The following is a 15,989-nucleotide window of genomic DNA, read 5'->3' on the forward strand; positions in this document are numbered from 1 at the left end:
CACTCACTTTTTTGCTACGTTGTTAAGCCATTTGCGAATGGCCTTCAAGAGAAATGGGTACACTGACAGCAAGGTAGATCGAGAACTCCACTCTAGAAGAAAAGTGTCCAAAAATACATGACAACAACAACAACTGTCAGCTGGAAAAGTTTTCACACAACACCCGTTAGCCACCCCAGGTGTGTATAAAATTCCGTGTAGCTGTGGCATGGTTTATATTGGAACAACTAAAAGGAGTGTTAATACCCGCCTAGCGGAACACAAAAGGAACTGTCGATTGGAACAAATTGACAAATCAGCTGTAGCGGAACACATTTTCAGACGGTGATCACGACATAAAATTTAGTGAGACAAACATGATAGCTAGGACTTGACATTATTATACCTGCGAGAGAAGCTATGGAGATCTACAAGCATGAAAATAATTTTAATAAAAAAGAAGGATTAAGACTAGACAATATGTGGTGGTCGACTTTGCACCAATGATTACCTGTAATTGAGATATATGGCACTAGCCAGAGAGAGTTTTAAAGTTGAAAGCACGTGATGAGTGGTGGCGCCATCTAAGCGCTCTATACAGGGTGTTACAAAAAGGTACAGCCAAACTTTCAGGAAACATTCCTCACACACAAATAAAGAAAATATGTTAATTTCCATGTTGGATCTCATTTTAGTTTCGTCGGTATGTACTGTACTTCCTCGATTCACCACAAGTTGGCTCAATTGAAGGAAAGTAATGTTGACTTGGGTGCTTCTGTTGACATTCGACTCATTGCTCTACAGTACTAGCATGAAGCACATCAGTACGTAGCATCAACAGGTTAGTGTTCATCATGAATGTGGTTTTGCAGTCATTGCAATGTTTACAATTGCGGAGTTGGCAGATGCCCATTTGATGTATGGATTAGCATGGGGCAGTAGGCCGTGGCGTGGTACGTTTGTATCTAGACAGATTTTCAGAGCAAAGGTGCCCGACAGGAAAACGTTCGAAGCAATTGATCGGCGTCTTAGGGAGCACGGAACATTCCAGCCTATGACTTGCGACTGGGGAAGACCTAGAACGACGAGGACACCTGCAATGGACGAGGCAATTCTTCATGCACTTGACGATAACCTAATGTCAGCGTCAGAGAAGTTGCTGCTGTACAAGGTAACGTTGACCACGTCACTGTATGGAGAGTGCTACGGAGAACCAGTTGTTTCTGTACCATGTACAGCGTGTGCAGGCACTATCAGCAGCTGATTGGCCTCCACGGGCACACTTCTGCGAATGGTTCATCCAACAATGTGACAATCCTCATTTCAGTGCAAATGTTCTCTTTACAGATGAGGCTTCCTTCCAACGTGATCAAATTGTAAATTTTCACAATCAACATGTGTGGGCTGACGAGAATCCGCACGCAATTCTGCAATAACATCATCAACACAGATTTTCTGTGAACATTTGGGCAAGCATTGTTGGTGATGTCTTCATTGGACCCCATGTTCTTCCACCTACGCTCAATGGAGCACGTTATCATGATTTCATACGGGATACTCTACGTGTGCTGCTAGAACATGTGCCTTTACAAGTACGACACAACGTGTGGTTCATGCACGATAGAGGTCCTGCACATTTCAGTCGAAGTGTTCGTACACTTTTCAACAACAGATTCGGTGACCGATGGATTGGTAGAGGCGGACCAATTCCATGGCCTCCACGCTCTCCTAACCTCAACCCTCTTGACTTTCATTTATGGGGGCATTTAAAAGCTCTTGTCTAAGCAACCCCGGTACCAAATGTAGAGACTCTTTGTGCTCGTATTGTGGATGGCTGTGATACAATATGCCATTCTCCAGGGCTGCATCAGCACATCAGGGATTCCATGCGACGGAGGGTGGATGCATGTATCCTCGCTAATGGAGGACATTTTGAACATTTCCTGTAACAAAGTGTTTGAAGTCATGCTGGTGCATTCTGTTGCTGTGCATTTCCATTCCATGATTAATGTGATTTGAAGAGAAGCAATAAAATGAGCTTTAAAATGGAAAGTAAGCGTTTCCGGACACATGTCCACATAACATTATTTCTTTCTTTGTGTGTGAGGAATGTTTCCTGAAAGTTTGGCCATACCTTTTTGTAACACCCTGTATAAGCGGAACCTCCAGTGCCTAGCAGCGTCACCATCTCACCTCGGAAGAAGTTGCCCACAGTAGGCAACGAAATGTCAGGAAGGAGAAGAAATTTTATATATGGACCACGGCAATTCAGCCCTGAAGTTTTAATTAATGAACTATCTGTTGTGTTTGTGGGTACTGATGATTCATATGCATACTTTCCTTTTTTTCCAGAGACATTCATCACAACAATCATTTAGCAAAGAAATTTTTGAGAAACTTCTTGCTAGCATTGTGGTCAATGAAAGTGTCCCAAAGGTTGCCATAAATCTACAACCAAGTGGAAAAGCATATGCAAAATTTTTGATTGAACTGGCTTTTCTTGCAGATGGAGAAGTAAGTTATTAGAGGGAATATTGGGAGAACAAAAATTGTGTTAAATTAGCAATAGCATTAATACCCAGTGCCAATTTAAAAAATAAATTTTTATTTGTTTTAAGTAAGTTATCGAACGTTCTGCCAGAAAAGGAGACACTTCAATTTTCTTACAAGATGTGATCAATGTATTTAGACTTATTTGTGCCTACTGCTGAACAAAGTATTAATTTGTGTTTTTTAAAGAATATTATTCATCAACTCCACTTAAAATATAATAAAGTACTCTGTGGTAAAATGCTCATGCAGTTCTTTCATTACAATCAATTACATGTAACAGCTCCTTAACTAGCATAAGCATTCTTTGGTTTGTTTTGAATGCCAAATAAATCCTGAAAGATGTTGGATTCTTTAATATATTTCCAGTTCTCTGAATCATTTATTTATTTTAATACATTCATGTTGTAAAGCTGTTAAATGTATTAATTAATAACTTCACTTAATATTATTAAGTTAGCTTAAAATCATTCTGCAAGGTTACACCCTGTTGTCAGTAAAATATATAAATGAAACTAAATATTCTACAACCTGTATTAACCAGTTGGTTTGAGAATTACATTCCGGATTTTCCTCTTTCACTTATTGGCGACTAGCACACTTCCTGCACTTTAGTCTTGAAGTTTGTTTCCTGACGATGAATTTTTATTTCTAAACCACTGATATAATCATAATTTGATTTTGGCAAGTGCTTGTGGAAATATAACTGATTTAAGGAATAAAAGTAATACCTTTTCTTATTACCTTTGAGTTGAATGGATTCTGTGGCGTACATTCCATTTCTACATTGTGTAAGATGTTTCTCTTCAAATTCTTTCAGCGTTTATTACTCTTCTTGAACATTAGCGAAGGAATTTTGCTTCCAAAAGGTGTTTTGCTTGACTATTCATTGATATATTTTAAATTCTGTTTTAATACAAATTTGGCAGAGGTCAGCAGTGATAATGATGTAATAGAATTTAAGATCATTGTTGTAAAAAATAAATAAATGTACACTGTATGGGAATATCCAAGTTTTTGACTCTGAAACTCGGTTGATATTAACATTTTTCATGCCTATTTCAATAGCTTTCTTCGTGATGTGCGTTTACTGGATATCTCAGTCACTTGCTATCTGGACTCCAAAACAAGCTCCCAAACTATTATCAGTTGTGGTTAGATAGCTTCAAAGATCACAAAGTATATTAATTTCTAAAAGCAATTATTTTTGTAGATTCAAATAATTATAAAAGGTTCTATAATATGTAGTCAATGGGTTAACACAATTCTCAACCATATGACTGCATTGCAGGTTGATGAATTGATCAATCTTCTGCTTTATGGACCGAAGGTGTATGTCACAGAAAAGGTAGCCATGGTACGTCACGGTGAGCACTTCCTTGCACAGCTACGTGAGCCAGTGTTGGATGGATTACTAAGAAAACATTCTGGAGTTTACCGTGTTGTAGAGCTGCTTATCGGGGATAGTTTGCAGCCAGAGAGAAGTGGCTGGCCACTAAGATTTCTTAAGCAGCTATTACAGCGTGCTGCACATAAAGATGCCAAGCTAGAATTGAGGTATGATGTTAAATGGTATGCAAAATAAGATGATCTGTCAGCCTGCAAATTAAGTCAGTTTTAATAAAAATAGTCTCAATCTCGTTTTCAGATTTTATATTTGTCGGCAACTGGTTTTGTCCCTTTCCTCGGACCATCTTTAGGCTTAAACTGCTATATTGGCTGCTGGTGGCAGCAGATGGAGTGAGATCTGTAGAAGTATGGTTGTCACTGAGCAGTGACAACTGTACTTCTACAGATCTCGCTCCATCTACCACAACCAGCAGCCATAATGGCGATGTGAGCCTGAACATGGTCTGAGGAAAGAGCCAAAACCGATTGCCAACAAGCAAAAAATCTGAAAATGGAACCAAGACTGTTTTTATTGATTTTCAACATTTTATACTGATCGCTGTGCTCTATCAAGAATGCTTTCTCAATTTTTAAGTCAATTTTGATGCACAGTTGATTTGATACATGTAACACACATAAGTGTATTAATAATTATTTTGCTTTCTGCGAGTGATTCTTTAAAGAATAGTTTACTGAAAAACATAAGATCAGACATATCATTGTGCTCTTCTGCTGTACTGCAATATATGTAGAGAAAATGTAATTACTAAGTTCCAGCAGTTTGAAAGTAGTATTTTGTTTATTGTAAAAATATGAGGGAAACATTCCACGAAGGAAAAATATATCTAAAAACAAAGAAGCTGTAATTTACCAAACGAAAGTGTTGGTATGTTGATAGAGATAATATAAACAATAAAACACACACACACACACACACACACACACACACACACACACACACACACACACACATTTCAAGCTTTCTCAACCCAAGGTTGCTTCCTTAGGAAAGAGGGACAGAGCGGGAAAGAGTGCAAGTTAGCAATATGTTAAACATGAGGCACGGAGCAGATGACTTTACCATTCTGATGGAAAAGTGCGGTTATTGTATTGAAGAATTTTTTGAGAACAGTTCATCATTTTGGAAAAGTAATTTTATATTTTTTAGTACGGTAACTATAATAAGTATTTGTGTTGCTGTATCTCAGAAAAGTTTATAAAATAATTTAAACTTTTGTATTTCTCCTAAAAATATTTGTATTTTAAAACTTGACACATTTCTTGTACATCACTTCAAATTATTTGAGAATTTTGACTATTGAGATGACTAAATCACAATTTACTTTTCAGAGTGATAATACCCACTTGTATTACGCTGGACAACTGCAGATTTTGTTGTATGATAAATTGTAATGCGAGACTTTTGCTTAACTTAAGATTTTTCTTTTTCCACCTTGTTTATTTGACTATTAACTATGCTTCTTACCTTTGCGAGATGGTGTGTCTATGAAGTCACTGTTGCTTCCTTACATCTTTCTAATGTAAAGAAATCACAATGTAAAATCTTGTAGCAGTATCACCTTCCTCAGTGCACCTTTTTTTCTTTTTACACTGTCACTTACAGACTGCAAACCAGTATTGGGGAAGTGTATTGTACTTAGTTATTTCCTGGGAGATAAAATAATACCTTCTTGCAGGTCCCTTAAAATGCTAAGTATAGAAACTACAACTGAAACTTGAGGTGACTGTCATAAGATACTTGACTCACATTTATGGGGAATGAGAACCAGACTGATTAATGTACTATTATTAAGTTTCCTGTCTGTAAACTTATTTTTTCAGATGATGAAAGTCATCTTTATACAACAATTTCTCATCTTGTACACTCAAATTTATGCAAGCGAAGTTAATGTGAAAACATTTTATGTCCAGTAACTTCCCCGCAGGCTAAGCAAATTAAACTATCTTTTAACAGCAGATTTTTGAGAAGGATAAATTGCTACTCACGTCATAGACTGGGCATCGAGTGGCAGACAGCTAAATTTAAAAAACATGTAGGCTTGTAGGGGAGTTGTGATCGCTTGCTTTTTGCCAAAAGTTTAAATGTTCAGTAGTCTTGTAAATGTGCCTGTCTGCAACTCAACACCTTCTCTATGTGGTGAATAGCAATCTACCCTTTTCGTTATATTGATGCTATCCGTCATGGACTTTCTGTTTCTTTTTTTTTTTAAGTATCTTTTACTTTGACGAAATCAAGTGAATAACTTGGCAGTATTGTGTCAACAGTGTTGCAGATGGTTTGGGATGCAAAGTTTTGGCATCTTGGGAGTTGTTGAAGAACTGGGCAAATGACATACCAACAAGGAAATGGCAGGTTGTGGACCTACTGGTACAAACTGTGAGGCTGCTTAAGGAGCCAGTTGGTTGCTTTACACGGTACGCTGCCATACATATTTGGCTTAGAGAGATAATAACTACAGAAAATCTGTCTCTGCATGAGAAAAATAGAGTTCTGGACTTGCTCCCAGGACTGGTTAATGTCAGCAATGCTGAAGATCAAAGTCTATGGTATGTACAAAACAGTTCACTCTTCATACATATTTCTTCAGTTTCTTTGTTATCTTTATCCCTCCTATTTTTAATTTTTCATAGATTTAAATGAAATGTCTGTTGTTGAAGGATATTATAATGCATGTCCTTCTGCAGCAGGATAAAAGAATAATGGTAGAATAATAGATTGATTGCAAAAGTGTAAATTCCTTTAAAAAATTGTGTTAAAGGGAAATCACCTCAGTGATAAAAAAACGAAGCTTGAAGAGACTAGCAATATGGAATAGCTAATCAAAAAGTATGAATTGGCCTGAGAAACATTGCACTGAGGTGCCAAAAGTCACAGGATGTCTCCTAATGTCGTGTCAGACCTGCTTTTGCCCACTGTAGTGCAACTTGATGTGGCACGGACTCGACAAGTCGTCGAAAGCTCCTTACAGAAACAGTGCCATGCTGCCTCTATAGCCGTCCATAATTGTGAAAGTGTTGCCAGTACAGGATTTTGTGTGTGAACTGACTTTTCGGTCATGTCCCTAAATGTTTGATGGGATTCACGTCAGGTGATCTGGGTTGCAAAGTCATTCACTTGAATTGTCCAGAATGTTCTTCAAACTTTTTGTGAACAATAGTGACCTGCTAACATCACTCTCATCCATAAAAATTACTGTTTTGTTTGGAACATGAAGTCCACGAATGGCTGCAGATGGTTTCCAAGTAAGTGAACATAACCATTTCCAGTCAATGATCAGTTCAGTTGGACCAGAGGATCTCGTCCTCCTTTGTAGAGCCACTGCCAGCTCGCACAGTGCCTTGTTGACAACTTGGGTTCATTGGTTTGTGGGATCTGTGCCATACTTGAAGCCTACCATCAGCTCTTACCAACTGAAATTGGGACTCATCTCACCAGGACATGGTCCTCCAGTCATCAAGGTTGCATCAGTTGTCATCAGTTGTCTGCTGCCATAGCCTTTGATGCCAAATTTTGCTGCACTGCCCTAATGGTTACAGTTGTCGCATGTCCCACGTGGCTTTTTGCTGCAGTTATTTCATGCAGTGTTCCTTGTGTGCTAAAACTGACAACTCTACACAAACACCGCTGCTCTGGGTCATTACGTGAAGGCCATCGCTCACTGTGTTGTCTATGGTGAGAGTTAATGCCTTGAAATTGGGTATCCTCGGCACTCTCTTGACACTGAGGATTGTGGAATATTGAAATCCCTAACGATTTCCAAAATAGTGTGTCCCTTTGTTCTAGCTCCAACTACCATTCTGTGGTCAAAGTATTTTCATTCCTGTAGTGCAGCCATAATATCAGGGACCTTTTCACATGAATCACCTATGTGCAAATGACAGCTCTGACAATGTCCTGCCCTTTTATACCTGGTGTACACAATACTACCGCCGTGTGCATATGTGCATATGGCTATCCCATAACTTTTGTCACCTGATTGTAATGTGTGCTATTGTACAAGGGGAGATTGATGATGAAATGCATTGAGTAAGAGATGGAATAGTAGTGAAGAGTATAAATGTTCAGATTGTTTGCATATATTGTTGAGTTATCTGAAAGATCAAATGTGCTCCACTCATTCCAGGTAGGGTTCCAATATATTAACAGTGAGTAAGCCATGCTTACATCTACTTCTTGATTGAGTTCATTGTTAATAATCTATAATGATTTGGAATCAATAGTGGCATCTATAAATATAATAGTTACAGAGATTACGTATTTCACTATCTACAACTCAACATTACTATTCCACAGCAAGCAGCAAAACATTCACTATCAGAACATACAGCTTCATGACCTGAAGGAGAGCTTAGAGAGCATGTAAGCCAAAGAACGCAAGATGTAAACAACAGGAAGTATTGATGTAGTTTAGAAATCACAAGACAAACCTTTTTAACAACTGTAAGTTAGTAGTAGAAAAGGAAATATCAAGAAAAACAGGAACCATAAACAAAAACTGAAGTAGTAATGTATTTTTCTTTTTATTCAGAAACATGTTTTAAATTATGACATCCGCCACCTGCCTTAAATCATTATTAAAAGTTAGGATCCGCAGAAAACTGTGCAGTAATGAATCTCCAAGTACATGTGACAAGAGCAAGCCATTAATGCTTATTTCCCTGGGTAGCAGGTCAGATGCTGAGTGTGGATACATGAATGGAAAACATTTATTCTATAGTGACAGACATAGTCACTTAGTGGTAAAGTTAACTACCATGCAGAAAACATCTGGTAGTAAATTACGTGGCATATTTGGAAGAAGACTGTTTGATGCAGAGAAAAAAACAACTAACACACTGAAGTGGGTACATATTAAGGTATCAGTGATTACAATATCTGCACTTGTACCCCTAATGCCCTGTGTATAGTATGCTGCTTCACTCCTCTGAACAATCATTGATGCTAGTGCCACATTTTTGTTGTTGCGGCTTTAGAAAGTTCAGTGAACACAACACATTGATGCTGCTATTCACCTCACTGAAGGTTCTGTATAAACTTCATTGTGTTTTATGTTAAGTATGCACTTTATGCCAAATATGTTTTACTGGTACTGAGAAATCTAACACATTTCATGAAGTACAAATGTTTATTATGTAATAGGAGCCCAAGTAGTGTTTTGCACTTAATCAGCTGACTGTGGGGTTATTTGATTGCTTTAATACTGTTTTTATGTCCAAAATCCATTCACCAAATAGTTTCTGCAGAATTTGAGGACTAGAAGAGAGAGTTTATTAAAGTTTGCAACAAAAATAAAAGCAAATTGAGTTGTTCTTAAGTCATGTAACACATACTATATTGAAGAGGCACATCAAAATATTATGCAAGTAAAAATTGTAACTGAATAGTATTGTAACTGTTTAAGAATACGAGAGAACATAATGTGTGTACAGAACTTGTAGTCCAAACTATAACTGATAAATTAAACATTTTAACTTCAAGAATAACACTCATCATGCCATAATATTAATTACAAATAATTTCTGTTTGGATTTATCTATGACAATTATACTTGATCCAGATTTCTGCTCTTTAAGGGATCTCCTCTTGAATCTGCAGTCTCACCATTTTCCACTTTCAACAAGTGAACTGCATGAAGGAAGTATGGAATTGACCAGCTTTGTGACTTGCTTTCATAAATTGCTTTCTGCTTTAGAGATCTCAGGGAATAAGATTTTCCTGAAAGCCATTATTGTATTCTCAGCTGGAGATAATGGTCATATATGTGCTCCGAGCATAGAAAAGCTGCTACCAAAACTTATGGGAAGGTAAGTATAATTCTTCAAGATGAGTGGTTTATTATGAACTGTAGTGACCTTTTGCACAATATTTAAAGTAATCAACAAATATAATTGTCCTCAAATCGGAAGTTAGAAATAAGGTCTATAGAAAGGTGGAAAGTTTGTCAAGATCTTCAACTTTCATAATTGATTAATCTCCACCTTTTTGTGGAGAGCAAAGATGCAATTCAGCTTCACATACACAGTGACATACTGTCAGAGATTGGATTACATTAGATAATCTTCGCATGACATTAGGAGGCTGAGTTTTTAAAGACTACAGTTCATCGCGGCAACTGTGTCACCACAGTCATAAATATACCTACATGATGCACTGTTGAAACATGGCACAACAGATAGCTGATTAACCTGACCTGTAAAAGGGCACAGGTTCAAAACTCATCAAATGTGTTAATTTTTTTTATTTCTGAAACTAATCATAACAGTTTGGTTATTATTTTTATTGAATAAATTGGTTTTAATGTATTTCTTTTATTTATAATTTTGTACCATTTATCTTTCATCACCATATTAACACTTTTGTTTACTCTTATGTTTCTTTGCATCAATTTTTTTTTTTCGTCTGGGACCTGCCTGTCTTGCCTGTAATCTAAAACCAACCAACGACAAATGTTCATTTGTTGGTAACACAATAGCTCATGTATCCAGTGTGAGGATAGTTTCAGATGACCAATGAGTGTGAAAAATTACTGTTTGCTTTTAGCAATGAAACTAATTCTTTTCTGTCTTTAGTTTGCTCATACAGGCTAGCTTTAATCACTGGGAACAAAGTGGCAATTTTAGTTGGGTCGCAGAGTGGTGACATTGCACATCACTCATTGTGGTTAGCTTGGGACATGAGTTTAAATTCAGGGCTATTCAGTCTCATCTGCTGCAGTTCAGTCATTGCTCACTTGAAATTAGCTGTTAACAGAGCTTCTTGCATTTCAGACATGCCTTGTGGTGGCCACTTCCAACATTGCCCCACATTACATACAAGCAGCATTTGTGAAGTGACCTGCTGTCTTTGTTTGGCACCTGTAACTGAATGGTAACTGGCAGCTGATGTGGTAGCACTTTAGCAGCAAGACATAGATGTCAACTACCAAGTAATTTTAACTGGACTACAGTAAATATCATGAAATATGTGCATTCTTCAATCTCTAAAAGTTAGTTTCAAATGACGAGAGGGTTTGTGAAAGGAGAGGGCAGTTTTTTACCTCAGTACCTTGCTTCAATACTGAGATTAATTATCTGAGTTGCTGTTGCCTCAATTATATGCACTCACAGTGTAGCCTTTTTCTCCACTGTCATTTGTAGCTTGTTGTTTTAATGTCTTTTTTGTGCTTCATAGTTTTTGAAAAAAGTGTCAATGGATTGAAACTGTTACTCATGTTTGCTGTGTACAATTTGTGATACAATCAGGTGTATGTAGGATGTTCTACTGTAGAGTTTGTCACACAAATTGCTCCAACTGCCTAAAAACAAATATTTACAAAAGCACTGAATAATGGAAAAATACACCATTACGACAAGAGACTGAATGCAGTAAGAGTACCATGAACACATCACATTCTGGTCTTTATAGTTGACAACTTTATACACAAATTATTGGGGTTACAGCATTCTGCATGATATCAGACTTTGAGAATTCATACAGTGTTGGAATGTATTAATGAAGCAGTCAGAAGTCGTAGAGGCTATGGCATGGAGTCAGAGTCTCTGGATATGTTCATAGGGAATCTCTTCCCATGCAGGTTATATGTCAGGTCAAAAAGTTGTAATAGTGTTCGCTGTAGAACTGTGAAAAATAAGTCGTCAATCAGATGTATCCTAAACAAATTTTATTTGTACACCTGCACTAACTGCTCTTGCCTGATATGAAGAAAAACTGCTGCATGACTTGCAGTTGCCATTGCATAAAGAGCAACAGCTCTCCACTTCATCTCTGGCATTACACCAGTGATAGCCAGTGGTCATCAAATATGAATAAAATCAGTAAAAGTACATTGTAGTATGAAATATTTGGATTACGATCACATAGATGTAATTTTAAAAACAGACTTTCATAAAATATAGTAAAAGAACTGTAAGTGAAGAAATAAACCATTAATATTTGAACTAGATCCAAAGTGCCCTCTTAGGGGAATTTTGTGTAACATGTGTTGTGCAAAGATTAGTTACAAGGACGCCACCAGTAAATGTAATAAAGATATGAAGATCAATATTTTCTGAAGATCAATATTTTCTGATGTCTAGTCAAAGATGCAAAAAGTGTGGTTTATTAATTTTTTTTACTTGGAGTATACTCATAATTATATACAGAAGTGCGTTTAATACAATAGTAACAGTATCAATGACAGTACAGAATATAAAAGTAGTACACAACAACAAAATAACAATAAACTATTGACATTAAAATTGAGCATTGGGTAGTCTATAAGGGGACATGCATTAAGATATCGTACACAAAGATGGCTCAGTCAAGACACCATTTACAACAAATACTGGCCTGTCATTACAACTTGATTCATAGCACTTTTTGTGTTGTATTTACATACAGTGTAAATAATAGGCGCATTATGTACAACAGGAACACTAGTCATTCTATTAATTACGTAAGTCTAGATACAAACTGTCATCTGTAGGGACCTGCACGAAACATGTGCATACTGAAAACAGCTAAAAAAAGAAAGACCCCAGCAACCAAGTGAACAGTGTATACATTGAGACACTCCTGTCACCAGTCGCAGAATACAGAATAATTAGCCAGTGATTAAAACTTTGACTTAGACTAGATATGTGATTTTATAAGTAACATAATATTGTCAGGAGGACGTTGTTATCAGGAGAAAGAAAACTGGTGTTCTACGGATTGGAGTGTGGAATGTCAGATCCCTTAATCGGACAGGTAGGTTAGAAAATTTAAAAAGGGAAATAGATAGGTTAAAGTTAAATATAGTGGGAATTAGCGAAGTTTGGTGGCAGGAGGAACAAGACTATTGGTCAGGTGAATACAGGGTTATAAATACAAAATCAAAAAGGGGCAATGCAGGAGTAGGTTTAATAATGAATAAAAAAATAGGAGTGTGAGTAAGCTACTACAAACAGCATAGTGAATGCATTATTGTGGCCAAGATAGACATGAAGCCCATGCCTACTACAGTAGCACAAGTGTTTATGCCATCTAGCTCTGCAGATGACGAAGAAATTGATGAAATGTATGATGAGGTAAAAGAAATTATTCAGGTAGGGAAGGGAGATGAAAATTTAATAGTCGTGGGTGACTGGAATTCGAGAGTAGGAAAAGGGAGAGAAGGAAACAAGTAGGTGAATATGGATTGGGGCTAAGAAATGAAAGAGGAAGCCGCCTGGTAGAATTTTGCGCAGAGCATAACTTAATCATAGCTAACACTTGGTTTAAGAATCATGAAAGTAGGTTGTATACATGGAAGAACCCTGGAGATACTAAAAGGTATCAGATGATTACATAATGGTAAGGCAGAGATTTAGGAACCAGGTTTTAAATTGTAAGGCATTTCCAGTGGCAAATGTGGACTCAGACCACAATCTATTGGTTATAAACTGTAGAATAAAACTGAAGAAACTGCAAAAAAGTGGGAATTTAAGGAGATGGGAATTTAAGGAGATGGGAATTTAAGGAGATGGGAATTTAAGGAGATGGGAATTTAAGGAGATGGGAATTTAAGGAGATGGGAATTTAAGGAGATGGGAATTTAAGGAGATGGGAATTTAAGGAGATGGGAATTTAAGGAGATGGGAATTTAAGGAGATGGGAATTTAAGGAGATGGGTTCTGGATAAACTGACTAAACCAGAAGTTGTACAGAGTTTCAGGAAGAGCATAAGGGAACAATTGACAAGAATGGGGGAAAGAAATACAGTAGAATAAGAAAGGATAGCTTTGAGGGACGAAGTAGTGAAGGCAGCAGAGGATAAAGTAGGTAAAAAGACAAGGACTAGTAGATATCCTTGGGTGACAGAAGAAATATTGAATTTAATTGATGAAAAAGAAAATATAAAATTGCAGTAAATGAAGCAGGCAAAAAGGAATACAAACATCTCAAAAATGAAATCGACAAGAAGTGCAAAATGGCTAAGCAGGGATGGTTAGAGGACAAATGTAAGGATGTAGAGGCTTATCTCACTAGGGGTAAGATAGATACTGCCTACAGGAAAATTAAAGAGACCTTTGGAGAAAACAGAACCACTTATATGAATATCAAGAGCTCAGATGGAAACCCAGTTCTAAGCAAAGAAGGGAAAGCAGAAAAGTGGAAGGAGTATATAGAGGGTCTATACAAGGGCGATGTACTTGAGGACAATATTATGGAAATGGAAGAGGATGTAGATGAAGATGAAATGGGAGATATGATACTGCGTCAAGAGTCTGACAGAGCACTGAAAGACCTAAGTCGAAACATGGCCCCGGGAGTAAACAACATTCCATTAGAACTACTGACGGCCTTGGGAGAGCCAGTCCTGACAAAACTCTACCATCTGGTGAGCAAGATGCATGAGAATGGCGAAATACCCTCAGACTTCAAGAAGAATATAATAATTCCAATCCCAAAGAAAGCAGGTGTTGACAGATGTTAAAATTGCCGAACTATCAGTTTAGTAAGTCACGGCTGCAAAATACTGACACGAATTCTTTACAGATGAATGGAAAAACTGGTATAAGCTGACCTAGGGGAAGATCAGTTTGGATTTTGTAGAAATATTGGGACGCAAGAGGCAATACTGCCCCTACGAGTTATCTTAGAAGCTAGATTAAGGAAAGGCAAACCTATGTTTATAGCATTTGTAGACTTAGACAAAGCTTTTGTCAATGTTGACTGGAATACTCTCTGTCAAATTCTGAAGGTGGCAGGGGTAAAATACAGGGAGCGAAAGGCTATTTACAATTTGTACAGAAACCAGAGGGCAGTTGTAAGAGTCGAGGGGCATGAAAGGGAAGCGGTGATTGGGAATTGAATTGAATTGAATTGAATTGAATTTTATTTGATCCTGTAAGATTACATTGTGTACAGTAAATGTACGTGTAATATAGGACATGTCAAAGTGTTAACATTTCTTATCACTTATTTTTCTACACCTTTAGCTTACATTTTTACATTACTGATAATGAGTAACAATATATACAAATTTAATGGCATAAGTATTCTGTAACACTGTAAAACTCTTTTTCAATGAGATAGTCTTTAAGTTTCTTTGGAAATTCATTGTGAAGTACACTATCTTTCAGGGTTTTGGGCAGACTTCTTAGTAGTCTTATACCAAAGTACTGGGGTCCTTTTTCTAGCATTGCCAGTTGGTGGGGTATGCTCCGTACTTCATTCTTCTTTCTTGTATTGTGGGTGTGTACACTAGCATTTGTAATCCAGCCCTCACTACCTTTTGTGATGTACATTATTGTTTTGTATATATACAATGATGAAAAAGTTAAGATATTTAAGTTCTTGAAACAGTTTCTGCATGTTTCAGAGGTCTTTCTTCTTAAAATGGTCCTAATTGCTTTTTTTTGTAATGTGAACACTCGTTTTGTCTCTTGTTTGTTTGAGTTTCCCCACACAGTCACTCCATACTGTAAGTATGGTTCGAAAAGTCTATGATACACTGTACACAGAAGGTTCTTGTCTGAATACTGTGATAGCTGCATCATTAAGAATATGACACAGCTCAGTTTCTTACAGACATTATTAATGTTTTTTTCCATTTCAGTTCATTATCCACAAGAATACCTAAGAATCTAGCAGATTCTACTTCTTCCAGCCTTGTTCCATCAACCTCTAAATCCGTGTCTACAGCCTTTTCCTTGTTTTTAAACACTGCATACATAGTCTTTTTTTAGATTTATAACCAGTTCATTTTCCAACAGCCATTGAGCTGTGACATTTGCAGATATGTATGCTCTTCTCTCAAGCTGTTCCATATTTTGGTCACTATTTACTATTGTCATGTCATCAGCATACAATATTTTCTTTTCTTCCGCCTCAACACCTATATCATTAACAAATACATTAAATAACAATGGCCCCATTACCGAACCCTCCATATTTGATGGATTTGGTTTCTGATTGGTATGAGTTTCCTAATGATACATACTGCTTGCGGTTGCACAAGTATGATTTTATCCATTCAGCTGGTTGCAGAGACAACCTTTTTCTCATCCAAGGACTGTAAAATGTATTCTGTTAGACTGACAATTGC

At 37.0% G+C, this 15,989-nt stretch overlaps 1 protein-coding gene across 1 annotated transcript in view; it reads left to right on the forward strand.

Moving 5' to 3' along the window:
* Positions 1–15,989, forward strand: part of LOC126341345 (DNA-dependent protein kinase catalytic subunit-like) — a 526,946-nt gene that overhangs the window by 232,824 nt on the left and 278,133 nt on the right. Inside the window, exons 23-26 of the mRNA XM_050001770.1 lie at positions 2,332–2,493; positions 3,821–4,086; positions 6,205–6,486; positions 9,514–9,744. Coding sequence (XP_049857727.1) covers positions 2,332–2,493; positions 3,821–4,086; positions 6,205–6,486; positions 9,514–9,744 — 941 coding nt within the window. The remainder of the gene's footprint in view (positions 1–2,331; positions 2,494–3,820; positions 4,087–6,204; positions 6,487–9,513; positions 9,745–15,989) is intronic.

The sequence above is a fragment of the Schistocerca gregaria genome, chromosome 1 (genome assembly GCF_023897955.1).
Source record: "Schistocerca gregaria isolate iqSchGreg1 chromosome 1, iqSchGreg1.2, whole genome shotgun sequence".
NCBI lineage: Eukaryota > Metazoa > Arthropoda > Insecta > Orthoptera > Acrididae > Schistocerca > Schistocerca gregaria.